We start from the raw sequence: 25,790 nt of genomic DNA on the forward strand, positions 1-25,790 counted from the left end.
TCATTTCTTTTATTTGAAATATCGTTGGCAGCTAAAACACTTTTCGTTTCCGATTTTATTACATTGATGATAGCTGGCGTTAAGTGAAAAAAAAAATCGTTGTTAAAATCAATTAACATTATGCACAATTGAATCAAAATAATTATAAGAGATTTTCTCAAATTCAATTTTAAAATATTTATTTTGCAATAAAATACAGTTTCTTGCAGAATACTGAAAAAAAAATATTTGAAATACAAAAAAAAAAAAAAAAAAAACCCCGAAAATTACTTGTTTGATAATAATAAATTATATTTTTAAGAATCCATGTGTAGTTTTTAAAAAAAGTTATTATTTTTATAAAGCACAGTCGATACCACATTTTTCTCATTTTATTACAATAAATCCATTAAAATCAGGAAAAGTAATTTTTTTTACATAATATATAAAAACATATGGATTTATTTTTTTTCTCCATTTTACCAATTATTATTTAATTCCCCTAATTATTTACAGCCAAGGGCTTTTTTCTAGGAATTTTAGAAAATAGAAAATAATATTTTATGGAAGAGGGGATAAAGCAGAGGCACATAAATTTGAAACTCATACATACTGAAGACTGATTTTACGCGCATATCTTTAAAAATTAAACTTGAGAATTAGATATAAAGGGTAATTAATTTAATTTTAATTTATGTAAAATAGATTTAATACATCCTGAACATTTCTTATTATATAAATACAAAACTACTTATAATTGTTTGTCCTAAGTGAAATTTATTCTTAATAAGAACAATTAGTAGAACTTAATCTACCTACAGCAAATATTTTCTGTCAAAGGCCAAATGTAGTAAAAAATAAAATTTTAAATGCATTATTTTTCATGTAGAATTTTTTTTTAATTCAGCATTTCAAAACAAAATATGGCTTTCAAAGGTTTCAAATAGAAAAGGTCATGCAGATACAAGTGAAAAATATCGATTTTGTTATAATTTTTATCGATGCTCAGAGTGCTGTTTTATGCTACTTAACTGCTGTAAATTGATTTAGCAGCATTTACAAACTATGTTTTGAATAATAGCACTCTTTGCAACTTCTGTTTTATCTTCAGAATATTTAAAAAAATATTAATCATGTTGCTTGAAGACAAACCTCACATTTAAAGCTTAAATAACTGAACCTTCATCAGAAAATGAAATCAACGCATTTTTCTTCTTCATTCCACTTCATAATTTAAAATATTTTTATTCTCTTTTTTTTCTCGTACAAGAAAAAATATATTTAACATAGAGTAGGTGAATTCGGTAACTACTAAAAAGAATATTCAGAAAAGAAAAAAATCAGCTGCATTTGACCCTTCCTTTATACCTGAATAAATTTACCTGAATAATTTATTTAAATCCATTGAACAGTCTGTGTATCGCAGGCTTCAACTTGTTAACCCCAAACATTGAAAGGAGACTCGCAGAAGCAGAAATATTAATTTTAAGGAGTCATGTCACGGTCTGGTTTTATTTTCGCAGCCTCTGAAATAAGTTTAAAGAAATTAAGAAACCTTTTATGATCGGTCGAAGAGGGCAAGATAAGCAACTTTGCAGTTAAACTCGCTCGAGTTTTCCCTTGAGTTACATCAGAGTCATTATTATTCCACGAAGAATTTTCTCCGATGAAACTTTATTTTATGCTTCTTTGAGTTTAGCAAATCCACTTCTAATTTTCCTTCTTGTTTATTTTACAAGTTCTGTATTGGAAAATGAAGAGGCCATTAAGATATATTATGAAAAGGCCAAAGGGAATCTTTAACTGCTAATGGAGTGTTCTGAAAATACAGCTTATTCTTCAATATACAAATGAGATATGTTTCTGTATTATTAAAGTCATTTTTCTTAATTTCAGGAAAACACTAAAGGATTATGAGGTGAAGCGTTTGATATTCTATATGAAACATAGATATTTAATAACGATTAAAACTGGCATTAATATTTAACTACTATTGTATAATTTTCAGCTATTTAAATTATTCAATTAATATATTGTTTATTTTTAATTAGGTACATAAAGTATGATATAGTAATATAGGGTGTTCATTAATTATTGTCGGGGTTTTCGTACCTCATAACTTTCGAATAAAAAATATTACCCAAAAACCGATTACGTATTCGTAAATTACAACTCAAAGAATTTCATTAATGATATTAAAGTGTAAAGCTTGCACAATTTGCACTTTGTAGGCATTCAGCTGAAGACGATTATGTATTCATAAATTACAACTCAAAGAATTTTATTAATGATATTAAAAAGATTAATGAATTTGCACATGGCTGCTCTTCGTGACTCGTAACACATCGAAACGAAATTCGATTTCCCTCCAAGTGTTCTCCAGCATTTGTGGGGTAACATTTTGGATCGCAGTAACAATTCTGCGCTTCAGTTCATCAAGGGAGGGCACAGGAGTCTTGTGCACAATGTTCTTGACAAATCCCCATAGAAAGAAGTCCAGAGGTGTTATACCTGGTGATCTCGGAGGCCCTGGGATTGGTCCACCTCTTCGCATTGTTGACACGTAAAATTCTTTGAGTTGTAATTTACAAATACATAATCGCCTTCAGCTGAATGCCTACAAAATGCAAATTGTGCAAGCTTTGCACTTTAATATCATTAATGAAATTCTTTGAGTTGTAATTTACGAATACGTAATCGGTTTTTGCGTAATATTTTTTATTCAAAAGTTATGAGGTACGGAGACCCCGACAATAATTAATGAACACCCTGTATATATAGTATGATATAGTAATATTTAAATATTAATATTTAAATATTACTATAACATACTTTATATTGATGATAATATATAAAGTATTACACAGTAATATGTCTTGATCAATGAAATTTTAAAAAAATGTTTTGTTTCAGCAATTGTGGAGATCCCATTGCAAAAATTCGGCTTCACAACTGAGAGGCCTCGCCTCCAAACCTGATTAAATGAAGATTCATTGTGTCTAATAGTGAAGTTCGCGTAAAGATCTCCGAAGATCAAACATTTCTCTTGCATTTCTGGAAGTTTCGGGAGTTTTAAAAACTGTAGTGTCATTCAGATTTATGCTGATCTCAGATATGATTTCATGCCATTGCGCTGGTCTCATGTAATTTCAAAAACTTGAGTGTAATAAAAATTAATAAAAATAATATAAATTCTCTTATTTTAAGTCGATAAATGCTTACAACAACATTTCATGATTATACTATATAATCCCTGGTGTTAAAATGTTATTAGACTACCAAGAAACTACTTTTTTTCTCTTCGGAATACCCTATCTCTTTCAAAGAAGTTTTTTTGCACGACAATACAGCTTTCTCACAGTTCTTACCATTTTTTTATATATTCTGTGGAAGCGTGTGAAATACGTTCTATCATTCACATTGGATCTTCATGATCAATCTCTTTCCCTCTTCTATTAAGGCATTTCCTCTTTTGAATACCTCGTGAAGATCAAGAAAATTATATACGACTAATAACAGTATCTTCGTAAAATTTCAGCAGCATTTACAATGTCTGAGTGCCAGTTTTGCTTTTCCACAAAAAAAAAACAAAAATCTCGATTTAATCCTTTATTTATGTTAAGATCACAAAAGTGAAAAGCCACAAACTTGACTTCTACAGGTGCATACAGTTTTAATTCCTTCGACTCTCTAGCATATGAATGACTGTACCCAATATGAATGCTGTGTGACTCTATGTTGGTATACATAAGAACCAGTTTCAAAAAAATTTGATACCACTGATTGACTAAAAGTAGAGATTATAGAGCAAGGTTTCAATGTCGAAATAAGAAGATAAGTATGAATTCTTTGAAAATATGTAAAGAAATGTTCTTGTAAGAGTTACTGATCAGATAGCAACAGTATGAATTTGTGAAAGAATAAATGTAGGAATTACCGGAACTAATAAGTTATAAGCTATGGGGAAATTGCAGTTCCCATTGGATTCCTCTGATATTGAAACGTGCTCTTACATCCAGTAAATCTACACTCTGCTAAATAAAGGCAAAAGTGTATTTCTCTGTTGTCATCTATGTATGTCATCTATCAAAAATTCATTTAAAGTTTATAGATATAGAAAAATAAATTAAAAAGCAATTAGATATATATATTAGAAATTGATATTCTAAACTTTGTTACAAGATAAAGCACAATTCTTTAACTAAGACTATTTTATTTGATTTTACCAAAAAAAAAAGTGAAACAAAACTGAAGAAAATATCTTATAACGAATTGAAAATGAATGTAAAGTAAAGTAGGATGAAATTGGAATATTTGTATAAATCATAATAAAATTATTTTTTTAATTTCATATATAAAACATAAAAAGCAATATTACCACCCCGGAATAAAGGATTTATATAATGAAAAGAAAATATATTCGATTTTTTTTTGTATGATCAGATAGTGTCCCTTATATGACAGACACAATATGAGAAAAAAAGAGGAAAACTAGTTAATACAAGTTTCGAATCGATTTCAGATATCTTTGGTTAATCGTAATCGAAACATTTCCTGTCTATTGATTTGGATTCTTCGGTTGCAATCAGCTGAGCCGCGCCGCTGATTAAGTTAATGAAGCATGCATTAACACGGAACCAAATGCCTTTAATAGACTTTCCGAGGCTTTTATCGTTGCATTGGATAACTTCATCAACAATGACAGACTTTATGAATGGTTGGATAAATTAAGATGTAATGGGAAATATCTCGTCCAAGTCAGTCAATCGAATTCTTTTGACTTCCTTCAAATTAATTGTCAGAATTAATCATTTCTTAAGAAGGATTTCAGAGAATATAGCTATTTAAACTATATAATTATATAAATTAAGGATATTTGTGATTTATAATAGGACAGCAGTTTTATTAATAGTGTATAATCATTAAAATGCAAAAAGATATAATTTTCTCTTTGTAGTGTATAAAATAAATTCCACATTTAGGTATCTGACTCACTATTACAAATATGCACTATCAAATTTTGCATAACAATTTGATAGAAGATAATTTTTTTTAATTATTTATAAATGGTATTAAAGAAACGCATGTCTAAAATTATTAATCATTATGATTGAATTTTGATTATGATGAATATTTTTATCAGAAAAATGATAAAAAAAACCTTTACAAATATAAAAAATGCGAATACGTATCATAATCTAATCACCATTTAATCATAACTTGATAACCAAATTCTAAATCAGAATTATTCTATTCTAATCTCTAAACCAGTTCTTTTCTATTACTCAGTTTTAAACGCGTTCTTTTCTATTACTCATTTTTAAACGCGTTCTTTTGCTATTACTCATTTTTAAACGCGTTCTTTTCTATTTTAATGTTCTTTTCTATTACTCATTTTTAAACGCGTTCTTTTCTATTTTAATTAATCTTTTAACCAGCTCTTTTCTATTCTAACTATTTCCATCTGGAGAAAATGATCTTAATGGCGCAAGAAATTATTTTTAATACTATCTAAATTCCTAAATGAACAATAGAGAAAATTTGATCTCTATACAGACGAAATACTTTTTTGTTAAGTATTTTGTTTTGACTAAAAACAGACCCAACTAACATTCTCGACAAACCAGCTGGTCACCAAAACAGATAGTATTATTCAGAACTAAAGCTGATCCATAAATCGGTAGTGGAAATAAATGTTCCTTGATATTAACTTTTTATCAATCATTTTGTAATTTTACTCAAACAGTATTTCAAAACAGCAGCAATTTTTCTACATTTCAATTTGTTTTTGAAAAGTAAATTTTAAAAATATATTCATTAGTTAAATATATATATTTTTTAAATTTATATGTGATAATAGTAATAAAACAATGACTAAAAATATAATAATATTTGAAGTTAAAATAATAGTGTTTAATTTATATATGCTCAAAACCTGTCAGAAGTTTTCAAAAGTTTTTTTTTCATCTTTCTGCATTTCTCTTAATAGATTGCTGTATGCTTTTTATGCTGTATATACATTGAAACTCTTATGATGGACCAGATGGTTCTTTAAACAATTTAACAAAAACAATTTATTCCTACACTAAGTTATTATATAAATGTTTCCCTATTTTTGGCATAAACATTTAAAAAAGTATATTTTAAGCTACATAATACAACTCATATTAAACCCTGCCAATTTTTCATTTGCAGATTTATTTCAAAATTACATTTTTTTTCTTTCAAAAATTTATTTATTAGAATTTGATTCAAGATATTTCCTTCTTTTATTTGTCATTAATAATTAAAGTATCAATTTTGTTTTACTTTCTGTCTTAAAAAAGGATATTTTATTGATATATAATGGAATAGAAATTTATGAATATAAAAGAAACTAGAACAAGCATCAGTTTATAAAGGAAAATGAAAAAAAAATCCTGCTGTAAACGGCATTCAGTAAAAAAAGTATGAACTTTAAAAATACGAGGGGGAAAATTTTCCGATTTTACAGTAGTTATTTTCATAAACTTATAATATAGTTATGAATAACTATATTTATCTAAACAATATATTTGGATAAGTTAATAATAGAATTGATAAGAATAGGAAATAATTACTAGCAAGGAAATTTGCTATCATGTGGGAAAGAAAAATGATCCCAAATTTGCTCTTTCATGAAATGTTTTTCCGAGAGGAATATTTTTTCTACTTTTCTTCTTTCCAATTGCTACAACCAAGTAACAACCATCTGAAAAGGCAAAAGAAAAACGGCAAGTTCTCCTACAACAACAATCTATCATCAAGTCAGTTGAGATATATTGCTCTTTAATATCCTTATTTTACCAGTGACCCAGTGATGTGGATACAGTTTGGCGCTTCGAAAAATCTTGATGAATAGCTGTTACGCCAGCATTCTCCACTTTCCAGATAAGAATTCTTCTTTCTTGGATATTATATTTTTTTAAAAAAAAATTGTCTTTTTTTGTTCTACAAAGCGCTCTAAGACAATACTCAAAGCTAGAATTTTTCAATAACAAATTTCATTTTATGGTTTTACTTCATTTGCATCCCTAGATTATAATTAGAATTTTGTAATTATAATCTATTTAATTAATATATTTGACATTCCATAAAATAGTGGTGAATGGAACTTTTAAACAAATATCGGTAAATTCTATGTTCAAGATGGATTCCAAAGAAATTGAAAGAAATAACTGCGGTTTACTAATGTACCAAATGACTGACATCGGTTTTAAAAAATGGCTATCTTTAACATAAGCATGTTAAATATTTAAATTTTGCTGGAGTAGAAGTGTTTTAAGAATAGAAACATACTTATTAACAGCCACCTTGGTGACAAATATTTTGAGCAAATTTATTACCTACATTAGAATTTACCAAAACAACATATAATCCTATATTTATATTAACATGAATTGCTAAAGTAACTTGAATTTTCGATATTCAGCATGCCCCACTTCAGATATTTGGATTTAGTTAGTTCTTATCTCAATCAGCTTTAATGTTTGGAGATGTTCAACCTTTCTACTAGCAATACCATTTTTATAACACCGCGTTACATCTTCGTTCCAAGTTTTGTAGGTTCAGGTATATATTTGCTTTTGGAAATTTTAACAGCAAAATTTTTACTGAATTAGCATTTTATATCATCGTTTTGTTTAGTAGAGATTTCTACTTAGTATGTAAAAAGGGGTCATCATTGAACTTTCAGTTAAGATCCTTCATAAGAAGTATTAAGTACAAAATTGAGGAAAGTGATCCAGATACACATTAAGATATATAATACAAAAGATTCGAATAATTGATCAATATTTTTTCCCAAGAATAATATGATTTGTAAAATAAAAAAATCTAATTTCAAAAGCAAAAACATGAAATAAAATGATTTTAGTAAATATTTAACTTTATTACTTAAAATATGATCCATTAATTCAAATCTTAAAAAAAAAATCTGAAGATTTGTATTAATTGATCATTTGATGTATATTGCTATATTAACTTATTATTTTTTTATATAATTCTTTTTCCAAAATGTAAGAGGAAATAAATTTATATTTTGTACCCTTTAAAAGAATAGTATGCATTTTACCTATATAATACAATAAAAAAAAATTCTTGAATATCAGAATATTCTAATATCTCATTATTTTAATAATAATTAGCCACAATGTATTAATTCCATCTTCTTTATAATATATATAAAAAGTTTCGAATGCAAATATGGTTGCTCATGAATAACATTTCAAAAAAAAAATGTTCCAGCTATAGTTAATTCTCAATGATTATGGTCCTTAAGCTTAATATTTACGCAAAATATGAAATTTAATTAGTAATAATATTGGCAAATACACCTAAATTAGTTAATTCAGAAACCATAATTCATTCTTTGTATTTTAGACACTAATGGAATGACTTACGCAAATATATGTTACGTTTCTCATATGTTTTCTTTTTTCGGACTAATTTTCAGAGAAGATTAAAAGACATAAATTTCATTAAAAAAAATCTTCCTCCTATTTCTTTTTCCTCGAAGGACTCCAATTCAAGTATAAGAGAAAAAAGAAATCAGAAGAAACCTGATTGAGATCCTATTATCTAACCAAAATATTAAATGCTTTCAATATCTTTGAATCTTTTTATTAATTTTATCTTTTCTATTGGAGAGACAAACTTTTTCAAATAAAAAAAGGATAAGGACGTCATTTCAGTCTTTCTAACAAGAGAAAGATATAAAGCGATAGTGCTAATAATACAAAGTATGCACTAATCTTGTGTTAAGGAATTTATTGTCTTTTAGAACCGAAATTTGTATGAATTTAATCTTTTTATAGCATGAAAAATATTTCTTCCATTTAAATGTAAATGTCAATGCATTGTTGCAAAAATTACGATTTAGTTGAGATTATATTGCAAGTTTTTTATTCCAGTAACAATATTCAAAAGAAAATATTAATAAGTTATGAGTTAAATAGAGCTAGAATTTACATATGTTACTATTAAACATTTAACATTTTATTATACGCTTTTAGTATTAGTAAAGATTTATATTTTTTTTCTGTTTCTGTGTTAGTTTTATTTTTAAAAATTATAATAAGAGATAATCAGCTTCACATTTCATTTTTCATTTCAAGAATATCATTCTAAGCATTGCTTATATGCATCAAAGTTATTTTGTAATTATTGAACCCTTTTGAAAAAATCTATTTTCATTTTACAGGATTGAATTTCTTCGTGTTTAAGAATAATGCAACAATTATATTTCAATACAGTGTTTTGAAAATAACAAATCTGTCATGATACATCATTAGAGTAGTCCTTTTCATATTACGTTATCTCGACTTGAAAGTACTGTTTTTTATATATTCATTAAATTCCTTTTTCGCCAATAAGTATTTTATTTCATTTCCTAATTTCGAAATTTGTTTTCATATTATTATGCGACATTCAATGATAATTCCTGTCTTTACTTATTTATTGAAAATATAACTGAACTTATTTTTTTAGAAATACATGATTGAAACATTTCTTTATCTTTGTAGACATGTTTTTACTTAAACAAAATCGAAAATACAAAAATGTTATCTTCAAAATACTTTTTAGTCCTTAGTGTCATAACATGTAAATTCTGAAATTAAAATCACTAATTTCATTTTGTAAAATGCATACTATAATATGAAATATTGATCAGCTCATAAGTGTTGCTGTTTAAAATTGTGTAAACATCCTTTTACATTTCAATTTATATTTGAAACATTCGCAGCTTAATTGTTTTTCGCATTTTACATTCAATTCATTGTATTTTACTATAACAGAAAATGTAACTCATTCTTGTAACGCTTTCACTGATGGATTCTTTGAAAGATTATTCCAAAATATCTCAAAGAAATCGCTTACATATCGTAATAAATGGAAACGGAAGATTTTCTCGAGATTAAAAAATAAATGTAGTTGGAAACAACATTCAAATTTGATGTATTCTTTGTTTCCGAAATTCTTCATTTCATAATGAAATGTAGAAATCACAATTCTTCAAATATTTTTATTATACTCTTTGTATTTGTTTATTATTAAGGAAATATTTTGAATCGTACTGTAAATAATTATTAAGTGGGATTTTTACTCTCTGGAAAACCAATCTAACATTCTCATGATTTTCAAAACCTTCATTGTCGCGATAATTGAGTTTTCTCATATTACAGAAGACAATAAATGAAATTATAGGTTCCTTAATTTATCTTGATGTTTTATATAATTAATTCATTTGTCATCCCACACTTCCTAAAATATAGCATACTGTAAATTCTGTATACTATATTTTCCTCATAATCTTGCAAAAATTAATCTCGTTTCATGAAATTAACTTTCATCATAAGAATTATGCACTCAGTTTCATGAAATTAACTCTCATCATAAGAATTATACACTCATATGCACATTTTCAAAAATTTATCCTGATAGAATACAACACTCCCTGATAGTATTGCAAACGTTTCTTCACGAATTTTGCCGGACACGTCATTAATATAAAATAATTTCATTGTAGCAAAAAATTATTGTACAAAACTTTTACAGCAAAATTAAGCCTAATAATGAAGATATGTATTCATATGATAGACAGAAATGGTTACGTTTTCATACGAATACTTATACTTGAAAAGTCGAATTCCAGCAAAAGCAAGACTAGAGACAAATTGGATTCGAAAAGTGAGTCACATATTTTTAATGTAAATTAATTCTACAGGAAACTACTAAAAAGTGCTAAAATTAGAAGCAAGGATTTAAAACAATCATTATAAAATTTTTAGGTCACGCTAAACTCTTTAAAAAAACCAACTGACCATGTTTAGATTAGGTTGCATTCCACTAATATCTATACATTAAAAATACGTAATAATAGCTAAAAAGAGCTCCGAAATGAAAATTTAAAGAAATGATATAAGAATAGGAGATAATGAACATAATATTATGATATACATAATTATGAAAAATTCTTCTTTTTTTCCTAAATAAGAGCCAGGATAATTTGTTTTGCGTTTATTAATTATTTTTATCAAATTTTTGCAGGGATTTTATTAAACATTGCATTTGTTATCTTATTTTCACTTAATATTTCAATTAAAAGTCTATTTAAAACCGAACACATCCTCACATATGTTTACTTAATCTAAATATTTTAAATTAGCAATTGCTAACAAATACAATATAAAAGATTTAAAGAAATAAATATTTTCAAATTATGAAATAATTTTAAGATAGCATTTGCATGCAAAATGATATTTTGTTTACTGAAAACAACACATTTCATTGGGCGAATATAAGCCTGTTAAAAATATTTTATTGCTTGTGTTCTTTTATATTAAACTGCCACACATTTCTTTGTTGGGGAAAACAAGTTTGAATATAAATGAAAATGTTTGCCAGCGATATTATGCTTACTAATTTTTGTGTATTTTTATATGTAGTAAAACAATAGCTAATAGAAATCCATTAATTCTGAAAATAACCTTAATGGAAATTAGAATAGAATTTTATTCTGAATGGAATCTTTTTCTAAATAATTTGGAACTACATAGAATCAATTTCTGAAGTTCCTTTTTACCCAGATATCTTCGAAAATCCGATATCATTCGAAATGCGCAGCAAAAGAAACTGACTTCATTCTCAAAATGAGACGGGTTCTTTCTTGATAAAATATCCCACAAAAAGTATTCTTATCCTTCGCCTACATAACTTCCAAATCGAACGAATTCCGCATTTCCATTCCGTATATCTTTCGACTGTAGTAATAAAAAGCGGAAATTGGTGAAGCTTGCCTTTGTTACAAAACATGTCCTGGAAGTGCCATTGAATTTTATTGTTCTGATTTATTATATTGCCGTATAGGTAGAAAAGGCGTAAGATCTAGTTTAAGCTATAGAAGGAATCAAGTTACAAATGTACCTTCTGATCCATGTAATTTATCTCAATAATATCTTCACATTTCTTTTCATATTTTTATATAATAATTTAGATTTATTATCTTTAAGCAGTGTTTTTTTAAAGAATTCTTCTATGATATATCCTTTTATTGTTCAATTAAGTAATACTAGTATGTTTGAAATCAAGAGTTTTTGGTATGCTTATAAGTTCATAAAATATATGAAAAACATTGAAAACTTTTAAGAAGAAGTGAAAAAAAAATCACCAACATGGCATAACTGTGATTGAGATTTCAACATAATGTTTTGTAAAGGCTTTAGGTTGTATCGAGATGTGCAAAAGGTAATGCAAAGTAAAAGGTGTTTCAAAATTAACCGAGTTTTGAATTTGCCAACATTCGTGATGTAAAGTGTTGGTAAGCCTCTTAATAAAACCATTTGATAGCTGATAGTTTAAAGTTGTAAAAATGTAACATTACATGATAGAACAAGATTTGAATTATATGAAAAACACAGTTTATTTCTTTAAATTGTTATATTTTTATTGAATCATAAAGTGCACACGATATGGTTATACATAGAATAACATATAGGGCAAATGGCCTCCTGGACTTTGCTGGCAAATACGCGATCTTTTGTCGTAATTTTCCATGACCATTTTGCATAAAAGTGGCTGAATTTCTTTGATGCAACATTGAAATTTCTCCTTCAATGCATGCGTGCTTGTGGGCTTATTGGCATAACCTTTGACCTGAAATAACCTCATAAAAAATTCATTACTGTTAAATCACACGATCTAGGGGACCAGTTCACAATTTTTTGAATTATGGAAGTCATACTTTCATTCTTTTGGAAATTTTGTTCAATAATTAAAGTATGGTGTTCTGTCGTTTAACGCTTCATTTTTACTAACTCTAAACTATCAGCTGCTAAATGTTTTTTTTTCTCAGTAGGTTTGCAAACACGTTACTGCACGAATGGTGAGAAATTCAAATCTTGCGTTAATTTTGGGACAGCCTTTATATAATTGCTGGGACAATATTGCTGAAATCTATGCTTGTATATGAATAGGATTGGTTTCGGAAGAATTTCATGTTTTATAACCGTTTAGATTTAATTATTATAAGTGTGTAAATTTAAATGAAGCTCAGTAAAATTTTCGAAAATAGAATGGGATGAGATAAAAAAAATATATATTCCCATCAAGCAAACTCAGGGTCTAAAAATGTAAGTAACAAAGACTAAAATGAAAAATGTTATTAAAATAAAAAGAAAAGAATAGAATCTGTTATATTATACGTTACAAAGTGGAAAATCATTTTTGTGTACAAAAATATGAAGATAAAATAAATTTATTGAAAGTGAGAGAAGAAAATAATTATATAACGAAATTAAATCAAATTAACATCACACAAAAAATATTCGCACGTTTATTAAGAATTTAAGTTAAAAATTTTAATTATTAATTATAAAAAGTTAAATTAATTTATAAATGAGGCTGCAATTTCCATTTAATGCGAATATTTTAATGAATTTCTCACTCTAATGATGAGCTCTCATCAGTCCATAATTTTGATGTCTATATTTTTAATATAAAATTTCTTTTCGTTCTTAATATACAAATAAGAGAGTATAATATTTTTTTGTTGTTTTCATTATGTTTAGAAGAAGAAAATTGTAACCTGAAAGAATATTTTTCTAAATGAATCTAACCTTTTTTCAGTGGAAATCCAAAAAAAATCATTTTATTCCGTGCTTCTTGCAAAATAATTCTTATATTTATTGTCAAACTTATTTATTCATATTTTCATATTTAAAAATAACTATTTTGTAGTTGTTTACAGATTATCATTTATAATAATGATTTTTGAACAATAAAAACGTATATAATGTTATGTTTATATGTATTTGAATATTATTATATGATAGCAAATAAATAAATAAATCATGAAAAAGATCATTGAAAAAATTTTGACTGAAAGATGATCCAACTCTTACAATTATTCCACGTATTTCAATTTAATTCTTTGATTTTTGGATAAGTGATGATTACCTTACTTTTCATTAAATATTGCTGCATTTAAAAATTTTTAATTAAACAGAAAAACCAGGTATATTTTTAACTATATTTCAAAGATCTTGCTGGCTACCAACAGATTGTTTAAAATACTGATTACATCTCAATTTTTTTGTAAATAAATTAAGACTTATACAATTTTTGATAGTATTTTTTTTTAAACTTTACTTTTATATGCATCCATTAGCGACTTATTTTTAAGTTCCACATTGAGATGGAAATTTAAGTAGAGTTGTTTGAACTGTTTTACAATTTTTCTATTCCTTTGTTTCATAAATATTCTTAATAAAATCGAGTCAAATTTCAAAATCGTATGAAAAACGAAATAGTAAACGCTATCTTATGCAGTGTTGTAACTTCATTTTTATATTCACCTTACGCAATTGGTTCCAATAATATGCTGGTGCGGCACAATTAACATGTGTTATATCAGCGTATTCAACAGCATCTTAGTTTAATTGAAACCTGATGAAAAGAATTTAAAGAATAGCAATATTTCTACAGCAAATATTAATTATCTTGATTTATAATATATATTCTATAATATATATTCTCGCTTCGAATTTTTTCAGCGTTAATTAAGAAAGATATTGTGTGAACTTCTTTAATTGATTCATCTATGTAATTGCTCTGCATGTTCCAAATTTGATTTGCTTTACTGGAATTACGTCCATTAAAACTAGGTGAAGAAGTGAAGTCTTGCATAATTAAAGCTCCCTAGAGAAATAATGCATTTGAACTTGAATTTGCCTAGAGGATTCAACTAAATTGACCAGACGTCGCTAATCAGCCAAGGCCTCAACTGATTTTGTATTGATTATCCAAAATTTAACTTAAAAACGAAAATGATGATTAAGTAAGAAGAATTTTTAAGTCATTTTTTTTTTAATTCTTAACTTTTTTGAGTCCATAATATAATTAAATACTCACAATAAATTTTAAAAAAACCTATAGTTTTCGATTTTTTCCACAGCATTCAAGTAATTTCTCGAATTTGAATTGATATTTTGGATTGAGACAGTATTGCCCTCTTCAGTACTTAGTACAAAACATATTGCATTACATTAAAAATTAAATACATTGATAAAGTTATTTTCTAAACAATTCTCACTTCCAACGTCCATCTTATGATATGCCTTACCCCCCCCCCCACAGAGGGACAACTTAGAAATGAGGATGAGAAGCTTCCGGTATGGTGGTTGGTTCTCTCTACCCTGCTGGTACAGGAATTGTAGGGGTCGGCTACTTCCTATTCATGTAGGGACATGCTTCCCACTGGAAGTGTTCCACCGTGGCCGGTGACTATTTGTAAGACTTAATCTTAGTTCGGGCCAATGCGATCCGGTCAGTTAGATCTCATCCGAATCTTAAAAATGTCTTATAAAATTTGAAATTTTAAAGTTAAAATAATGGCATAAAAATCCTATATAAATAAAAAGCAAAATTTTAATTATAATCTATATTTCCTTTCATAGCCTAATCATGGCCGTAAATAATTAATTTAAAATATTTGTCCATATGGCTCTCAGATAAGCAATTTTATTATATATTTCCTATTTTTAATTTAATTTTATAAAATTAAATATTTATATGCATTTTCAGATTCTATCTTCAATCCTCTTCTTGTCACTCTAGCCAGCATCCTAATTTGCATACTTCAAGTTAACCTTTCTGGAAGGAAAATAAGGAAATTTCTACTTTAACACGGAGCAGCTTAGAGTTGAAATTTTCATTTATGACAGATTGAGCATCAAATAATATTTATTGACGCCGGACATAAATATTAATAAAATAAAAACTGATATATGTTAATTAAAAGTAATTAAAGGTTCAAAACATCCAAATATCTTGTTCCTATTATTTATTTATTTATTTTTGATGCTGTTCGATGTTTTCAATGCACACATTTTTGTTTGGATTGTCAAAAGTTAATTTTGAACACTGGCGAATAAACCAATATGTAAATACCAATTATCTAGGGCGCACAATTTCGATTCTGATAATCAATTTAAAATCAATTAATCAACAATAATAATACAAACGACATGACGATTTCGGAAATCCTTTAACAACATATTTTATGCAAAAACTCAATTCTTCAAGAAGACTTTTTTCAAATACTTTTATTTAAAGAAAAAATAAGATTTAATTTAAAATTCAGAAAATCTTTCTTTCTATTGATAATCACATTATAAAATAAAACGTATATTTCTTTTTGCAAAAATGTATCTAAAATCAAGGATAAATAAGCTTCAAACTAGTACAGCATTTATAGCGCTTTTTTTAAAGTCAAAATTCAAATTTCAAATACACTGAACTCGGAAATCTTGCTTTATCATAAAACGATAAATGAATGTATAAAAAGACATGGTAAATTTAATTTTAATTGGACTGTGTACTTTGAAATAAGCAAAAATGGACAAAAACGTGATTCCTTTTTATTTATTATGTTTTTGTATGGTTTCTTCATCAAAATAAATGTTAATATTCGACTAAAATACTGTTATAAAATGTATTGTTCGAAAAAATAAATATTTAAAGGGTGAAGATGTAAAAAAGTACTTTTTAATGACGCCTCCCAAAATTATATTATAATTAGATTTAAATACCTTTGAAATATTACTATGTGCCTTAATTTTTGAACTAATTAAATGAAATTGACAATACAAATTTCTGTCAAACAATAAAAGAAAATGGGGTATACATTTTACGTTTCCATTTTTTTTTTTTTTTGACTTGTTAAAAGTCAGTTAGTTCAGAAAAATATAAATTCCTATAAAAATTCAAGAATTAAAAAATATTACTAAAAAAATTATCATTTAATAAGAATTACAAAATCATACGTAATTTCGTTCTAAATAAATTTACATTGGATAATAAGAAAAGATAATAGAAAAATTAAAAATTAAAATGCGTGAAATGTTTAGAAATTTTTAAAAATTATATATCTTTTAAATTTTTAAAATGCTTTTTTTTTGTTTAAAAATGTTTTCTTAAGAAATTTGACTTATTTATATTTTAATACATATGCATAAAAAATTTCATAACCCTGACACAATTCCCAAAAGTGTCTAATGAGTCCACTGTCCCCTTAATTTGCACCTTGATTAAAAATTCAGAAAATATATATCTTTAGAACTGAAAGGTTCATTCCTTTTAAATATCACATCCGTTTGGCTGAATATTTGAAGGAATTTATGAACACATTCTAAATTGGATGAATGAAATAGAAAGTTAGGAACTTCGAAAATATGTGCAATTTCCTATCTGAAGGCTGCACTAAAGTATTAATTTAGCAATACTTTTAAAATTCAGATTTCATTTCTCTTTCTTAAAAAAGCCTTTGATTATTTTTTTAAACCTGGCAGTTTTTTTCTCCGAAATAGTTTTATCAGTGTCCGAGATATGCGCTGTTTTAAACTTGATGCACAGATTCCTATGTGAAAAATTTTATGGGACCAGAATAGAAGGAATCATTATAAATTGAAATGATGTGACACATTTAAATGTGAATTTCTAATCCTTTTCCAATGTGAAAATGTGAAAAAGTTCTCGGAATGTCTTTTTTCTTTCTGAAATAAAAATTGGAAACGGCACACGCACCCAGCAAAGAAGCCATAAAAAATATCCTTGGTCGCATTATTTTATTCGTTCAATACTTCGTGATATGAGGTTCCAGAATTATTTTAAACACTTAAATAGATCCCCTGTTATTTCATTCTCTGCTATTTTCTTAAAAAAAGCTTCTTCGTAGAAAACTGCTTAATTTTCGAGCTTGGTATTCACTAAGTAATAAAATTCTGAGGTTCTTCCAGTCCAAAAGAGAAAATGTTGCTGTCACGTGGATCGATTCTTTAACGATTGAACTACTCAAGTTTTTAGTCCTGTTTAATAGCTTGAAAGACGACTTCTTTCCGTTTGTCCGCGTTTATTTTTACTATATCGTGATCCATTCACGATATAGTAGCAAAATAAATCTGTCCAAATGCTTTCTATTTAATTTTACCTGAGAATATTTTCATGGTCATTAAATGATTTTATATTTGATGTTAAATACTTTTAGACCTAATAAAAAAAGATGCTGTATTGATTGGAAATTTTCTATAATATATTCTTTTTTGAGCATTTGATGTGCACTCCAGGACAATCTGCAATTTTAATTTGTTTAATAATATATATATATATATATATATATATATATATATATATATATATATATATATATATATATATATATATATATATATATATATATATATACAGTATTTTGCCGAATTCGACCAACAAATTCAGAGGGGTGATAATAGGTATTAACAGAATAAAGTATCACCATACAACATAGAGTTCCAAACGATGTTTAGTTGGTGAAAATCGCAAAAATATAGGGACTCCGAGAACTCTTAGAAACTGTAAACAATTAATAAAAAATAACAAATGATGTTTCACTATGTTTTTTTTAAGTGAAAGCACATTCTTAATTTTCTTTTTTTTTCATGTAGATAACATGCGGATTTGATGATATAGGGGGTCATAAATTACTGAAAACGAAAAGGTAGTTTAGACTCTTATCTGCTAAAATATTAAAACTTTAAGAACAATAGAAACTCGAAAATGTAAGGAATTTAATTTGTTATAAGCGTGTAGTGTGAAAACTGGGAACTTTTAAAGATACTCCAAAATAAATTAAAATGGGAACCAGGAAACATCGCTGCACAACATCAGTACCGATGCTTCTAGAGAGTGTTGTCAAATTCGAAAGATAAATTCAGAGCAAGGATAATAGACATTAAGTAGATGAAAAAATTACAAAAAAAAAAAAACATAGAGTAGGAAAAAATTAAAGAAAAATTATTTTCATTAATCTTCTGAACATGGCCGTCTCAGTATGGCCATGCATGAAAGTAAATTTACAACATGCCATTTAAAAAAAATAATTTTATTAATGTTCTAAAACGTGTAAGTTTCCTGGAGAAAACAAAATGAGAAAAATTTTAAAACGCTGCAACATTAGAACATGAAATAAAATTTGATTGCTGAATTCCATTTTCACAAAAATAATGTATAGTAAAACAAAATAAATGTTCACAAAAAAATGTATAGTAAAAAACAGAAAGATTCATAATTGATAAAATGCATTTAATAATTCGCATTTGCAAATCATTATTAATTTGCTGGATGCCAATAGTCTGTCCGTAATAGCTTGCAGGTCGGTCGAATCTTAGTTCTATGATTGAAAGATCCTGGGTTCGAAACATAATGCTTGAAAAGATTCATTATGATAATGATGTTAAATTTTCCATTATGGAACAGATAATAGCAATTACTATTATCGATCACATTAGACATATCATAAAACATTAGTGTCCGTCTATTCTTTTAATATAGGATAGAAACTTCGAGGTGATCACAAAATGGATTTGGGATTAACATTTTACTTTCAGTTTACAGTATCAAAGTACATTGGATAAAAAAAAAAAAAAAAAAAAAAAAAAAACTTATTCAGCCATTTAAATGCTTCTCTTTCTTTCAACTTTAAAGAAAATCAATTTATATAAGTAAGGATATTAATAAATCTGCATTATTTTCGTCCAATGAAACAGGCCGCTAGGGGGTAATTTTTGTTAAATGTATTCTTTCGCCATATATAAGAACACCGATTTTGGCAATTTTTCACCTTTTTTTCTCGTTGTTTCTGAGAAATGAATGTGTGCGTGGAATTTAAAACTTCATTGATGCGATTTCAAATTCCTATCTGTTTTTGAATTAGAAGTAAAATTAGCCATCAATTGCATTTGTGTTTATGTAGCTTATGCCATCTTTTACTTTTAGAAATATTAGATGACCGTAGGAAATCTGAAAAATGGCATATCTTTTGTGCAAGAGCCATCTTTGGATCTGAATTCGTAAGTTTTTCCTGAAATTTTTTTCTTTTGTTTATGAATTGAACTGAATAGAATTTCATTCAATTATTATTCTATATGCAGTTATTTTATGCGTATTTATGAGGTAAACTATAAGGAAAAGGTGTAAACTCAAAACTAGAAAACAATCTCGGTATTTTCAACATAGACTCCAGCATTCCTCGGTTGCAATGTATCAAAATATATAATTGATGCTTACTTTTGTCAATGTATTCTTATAATAAACTATTGTTAAATATCAAACAAAAATATTGTTATTATCGCAATGGCAGATGATAATTCGCCAATTATGGTAATAGTTCTTCTATATAAATTCTGATTTTTGTTCTTTATTATTGTTCAAGTCTCGTTTCTTGGTTGGCGTTCTATGGTGAGCATTCTGTAATAAAAAGTAAGGAATTGTTAGTTAATTAATGTTGACTAGAAATTAGTTTGATCATTCAGAAAACGAACTAGCATTCGTCGAAAATTTATAGAAAAGTTATGCATACAGTCCATTTAGTATTCTACATTTTGGACTGTCGAAGTTTTGAAGTCGAGTTTTTGAAGGAATGCGTTTTCTTTCACATGTATTAGTTTCGTGGATTGTGTATGAATAATTTGAATTTCATGAATATGGAAAAACTAAACATTAAAAAAACTGAGCCTCAAAGCTCGGTTAACTCGTTTCGAAAATTTGTTATCAATGGATAAATCGATGAAGAATTCAATGATGAAATCGAATTACAAACAAAATTCAATATAATAGAAGATTTAAATCATCCATCTGCGAACTAAGTGAAAAATACTGTTACATTATGAAGAATAAATCTGAAATGGATAAAGTAGAAGATGAATATCGACTTTAGAATTATAAAATCAGAGGTAACAACTAAACGTCTCATTAAAAACTGTAAAATAAATAGTCATATGACTAATACTAATGATAAACAAGCTTCTATGTCAAATTGTATAACTTTTCAAATTGTATAACTTTTCAAATTGTATAACTTTTCAAATTGTATAACTTTTCAAATTGTATAACTTTTCAAATTGTATAACTTTTCAAATTGTATAACTTTTCAAATTGTATAACTTTTCAAATTGTATAACTTTTCAAATTGTATAACTTTTCAAATTGTATAACTTTTCAAATTGTATAACTTTTCAAATTGTATAACTTTTCAAATTGTATAACTTTTCAAATTGTATAACTTTTCAAATTGTATAACTTTTCAAATTGTATAACTTTTCAAATTGTATAACTTTTCAAATTGTATAACTTTTCAAATTGTATAACTTTTCAAATTGTATAACTTTTCAAATTGTATAACTTTTCAAATTGTATAACTTTTCAAATTGTATAAATGTACCTGAAGTGCCTATTCCTACATTTTCAAGCAATTATTTAGAATTTGCAACGTTTAAATTAATTTAATAGTGTTATTAGATGCAACAATAATTGGTCAGGTACTGAAAAATAACATTATCTTCCAGCTTCGCTTATAAAGGAAGCAAAACTTTTGGAAATGGAAGATGATACAATTATAATAATTAGTATTACCATGATATTTAAAAGTTGTGATTAAAATATTCGTGTGGAACACAATTCTTGAACCTCGCATCAATTTTCCTGAAATTCTTGTTATGTTATAGTGTAGATTTGTGTTTAAATTTAACAAGAAAAAATATAATACGTCTTCGAGCTCTTTTTGTAGTTATTTAAGACGTATTACAATGTCATTTTTTATATTTATATAAAATATAATATCTAGGAATTTTTTATGTTCAATCCATATTTGAGTTCTTTGCAATTATTAATTTTGCCATTTTCAGTATAAAGTTTTGTAATTAGATGCTTTAATTTCTTTATATTGCATTACAAATTGAAAAGTTCGCTTGCACGTAATCATTTTAATTTTCATAATGTCAAATCATATTGCCCAATGAAAGTCATGAAAAAAATGAGAATTATTTCATGACTTTAAGAATCTCTTTGGTTTTATTCCCTTTGAGTCAACTAAAAGCTTTAATAATGTATCGCTTTTTGATATTTTAAGAAATCAAAATATTTTGTATATGAGAAAAAATGTTTATCGGATAAATTATGCATCGGTGTAAATCTGAAAACTAGAAGCGAATGTCTATCCATGTAAGATTTATAGAATTTTTAATTTCTTTAAACTTTACATGGAGGCGCTTAATGAATAAAGGAATTTTTGGTGCATTTTGTTTGCTTCAAATCTCTTCTAATGGAAAATATTGCATATTTTTTTCCATATCATATGAATACTTCATAGGATTAAAATATTTCCCACTCTATCATCTCCGTTCACTTCAAAGAAAATGCTTATATTTTTGTCAAAGTTTAAATATTTAATCGGGCTTGAATGATAAGTGACATGAACCACTACCCGTACAATTGGATTTCATTCATGTATTGATCTGTGGAATTTATCTTCATCTGCAGTTTGTTCAAACTAGCAATTTAAGACGATTCATTTAGAGGAGTTTAATTATCTCGCGTCGTCTTGGCTCTAATATGGATTGAAGCGAACATTTTAAAGCGAAATCGTCTAATTGTTACAATCCATAATTTATAAAGTCCATAATTATTTGCGAAGTTTAACTTTGCAAGCAAAAATACAACCTTTGATGTATTCAGCTCAAATGAAAATTGCATTCCTAACCTAAGATTTATTATACTATCAAAGTCCCTTAAAATTTTGGTTTATGTCCTATATATTGCCTTTTATTAACTTTACATTGATGCTCATTTAATACGTTATTTTCTGTATTTTTAAATATTCCATGTTGAATTAGCAAAAGAACGCAAGATCACCTAAGGTTGAAGCATAATGCTTTTCTTTCTGCATAACGCGTCTTGGCAATCAATACCTTTCTTTATATGCAAATGTATAAATAAAGTTGCAGCATAGAACGAGTTAAATTTATTAAGTGTCATCACAAACAAAGAATGCGAAATATACGATAGTATTTTCAAAAATTAAAAAATTAAAAATAATAAAATATTTCAAATTATGCAAATTTAGATCCTGCTAATTTAATAGTGGCTTAAACATGCTAGTGAAATAATTCATGATTTGAGTGAAATCGGCTGCAGTAGCGTTTGTTGGCAAATTTACGATGGCTCTCCATTCAAACTACTTAATAGAACATTTAATTTATTGACTTTGTTAGTATGGTTTTTCACATGGTTAACTGAAGAATTTTGCACCCATGGAAGGTTTGTTGATATTAAAGTAATTTGCGCAATAGCCTTATTTTCTTTTAATGAGAAATTAGTTTAAAATTAGAAAATTTAGGTTTTGTAATCTTGTTGCTAAATTCAGATTTAACTAAGTATAATATGTTACAGGAATTCTGGAATGCAGTCTTTTCATGGGTCGGCAAGGATGTCAAGGATATTTGTATGTAATTCGATTCGCTATCAAAGGTCTGGTGACATATGCAGCCGATGAACCTAATTTTGATTTTGGACTTCATTAAGCAACCAACAGCAGCTTCATCTGCAGTGTTTTTCATCTCCATTTTATAAATTTGGTGAAACCAGGGAAACTGTGTGCATTGAGATTCTTTCCTTCGGTGATGTATTTTAATTTGAAATTTTATTTAAGAAAATTTTAATTGTATATGGAATAAGTTCATCAACCGTTAAGTCGCTTATCTGTTAATAATGAAACTTGATAGTTGAGACTTGAATCTTGAGTCGGTTTGCCACTGAAACTATGTAATTGTTGAGTTCCTGGTAGAAGGTAGTTTACCAATATAGAATAGACTAAGACATATCGCTGAGTAATCATTATTACAGTCACGTAAAATGTATTAAATAAAAATCGTTTTTACATATTTTCAGAGATCACCATTGAACATTGGAGATCATTACTACAAGATTCTGTAAGTATTATAGAAATACTGACGCAAGAATGAAAATGTCGCCTAGTGATACTGATACAATCCACTTTAAACTGAAAACAGATGCTGGAAATTTGGTGAAGCTATTGATAACAGTAGGAAAGACTTACGACATTAACCCGCGAGAGCGCACGTCGGGCCTCAGAGGCCCGAGCGCTTGAAAAAAATTGTAAGAGATTACTAGAACCTATTTTCAATTCAGGACGCAACCTAACTGTTGACAATTGGTACACAAGTTATGATTTAGCAAAAGACATCTTGAAGAAAAAAATTACACTTGTGGGAACAGTCCGAAAAAATAAGCTTCCAAAGGAATTATTTTCTGGAAAAAAACGAGAACAATATTCAATATTATTTGGATTCCAAAAAAATGATACTGGTTTCTTACGTACCGAAAAGAAAACAAATGTGGTGTTCTTTTATCCTCAATGCATAATGGTGGTGCAATTGATGCTTCTACAGGAGAAGCAAAGAAACCAGAGATTATAACATTTTATAACCTTACAAAGGGCACAGTTGATGTAGTCGATGAAATGTCAGCTATATATTCTACTGCCAGGATAAGTGAAAGATGGCCTATGGTCATATTTTTCAGTATGCTGAATATTGCTACTGTAAATTCTTGTATCATATTACTGCCATCAAATACGCCACAAGTTCAGTATAAGAAAAGAAGTTTATTCATAAAATATCTTTCTTTAGACTTATTGAAGGACCACCTTCAAGAAAGAAGTATGCAGGCTACTCTTCCCGTCAATTGCGTGACCAATTGAATTGTAACCGCAGTGAAAATTTTGATACTCCCCCGCAAAAAAAGCAAAACATTTCTAGAAAAAGATGCCATGTATGCCCCAGTACAAAGGACAGAAAATCCCAAATGTGTTCCGCGTGTAAAAAAAATGTATGTGGGGAACATAGCAGCGTTCTTTGCTGCAAATGTCTCTAAAATGTATGTTTTATTTTAATTTACTAATGTAGAAATAATTTTTATTAATAAATACTAGTAATAATTTGTCTCGTGTATGTTTTGTAATTTTCAGTTTTAAAGAGAAAAGAACCTTTAAACTATTTTCAATATTTTGTACTTAAACTAGTTGTAATTGTAATTTGAAAGTGGCTTTTATCTGAAACATTTTATATTTTCAGTAGTATGCTTTTGTGAAACTTAGATTTTTGGTAACGTAAATGTAATTTTATTTGCGTTTTTCTCACGAAAAACGTTTCCGGGCCTGCGAAGCCCGATACGCGTCTTCGAGTCACAAAAGAAGCGCGCGTCTTCTCGGGTTAAATTGGAAAGAGCCAGAAGATTTCTTAAATGAACATCTTTAATGGAACTTTAGATATTAATTTCTTAAATTATTAAAATTTCAAGAATACATTTTTCATTTTTATTTATCCAAATCAAGCAATCGGCATTTATGAAGGCGAGATTGATGCTTAAAATAGAAGCCAAATAAGAAGTTCCAGACTTTGAGCAGTTCATTCAAAATTATTCAGAACCTCATCACAAATGTAAACAAATTATCTTGAATTGTCCTATGTTCCAAATCTCGTGTGATATTCACAAATTGACTATTCTGAGTCGTTATTAGCCACCAGGAAAAAACAATTATTGAACCACTGAGACAGCAACACTGGTGGGAACTGTGGTTGAATTCTAAAGACCCTCACTGGCCACGATACAAACCTTCCCTTGGGAAGTACGTCCCCTCATCGATGGGAGGTAGCCACCCCCACCGCCAGGGCTGCGAGAACCAATCATCATGCCAAAAGCTTCTCATTTTTGATGTGCCACCCAATCGGAGTCGTGTTTGATATTAACCATTTTATTCCGTGCACGTTTCTTAGTGCATCCAAAAAGAGTGAAGTTCGTTTCATTCATGGAAGTTCAGTAGCTCAATTTTTCCTATAATATTTTTAAACCAATATTTTCTGAATATTTTGTTACGAGTACTCTGGAACATTTTTAATTGTAAT

General features: G+C 27.5%; 1 protein-coding gene across 1 annotated transcript; it reads left to right on the top strand.

Moving 5' to 3' along the window:
- Positions 1 to 24,241: 24,241 nt before the first annotated feature.
- LOC129974128 (uncharacterized) lies at positions 24,242 to 24,586 on the top strand. The gene has a single exon (XM_056087537.1). The coding sequence runs from the start codon at positions 24,242 to 24,244 to the stop codon at positions 24,584 to 24,586; it is 345 nt and encodes a 114-aa protein (XP_055943512.1).
- Positions 24,587 to 25,790: the final 1,204 nt, after the last annotated feature.

The sequence above is a fragment of the Argiope bruennichi genome, chromosome 1 (genome assembly GCF_947563725.1).
Source record: "Argiope bruennichi chromosome 1, qqArgBrue1.1, whole genome shotgun sequence".
Taxonomy (NCBI): Eukaryota; Metazoa; Arthropoda; class Arachnida; order Araneae; family Araneidae; genus Argiope; species Argiope bruennichi.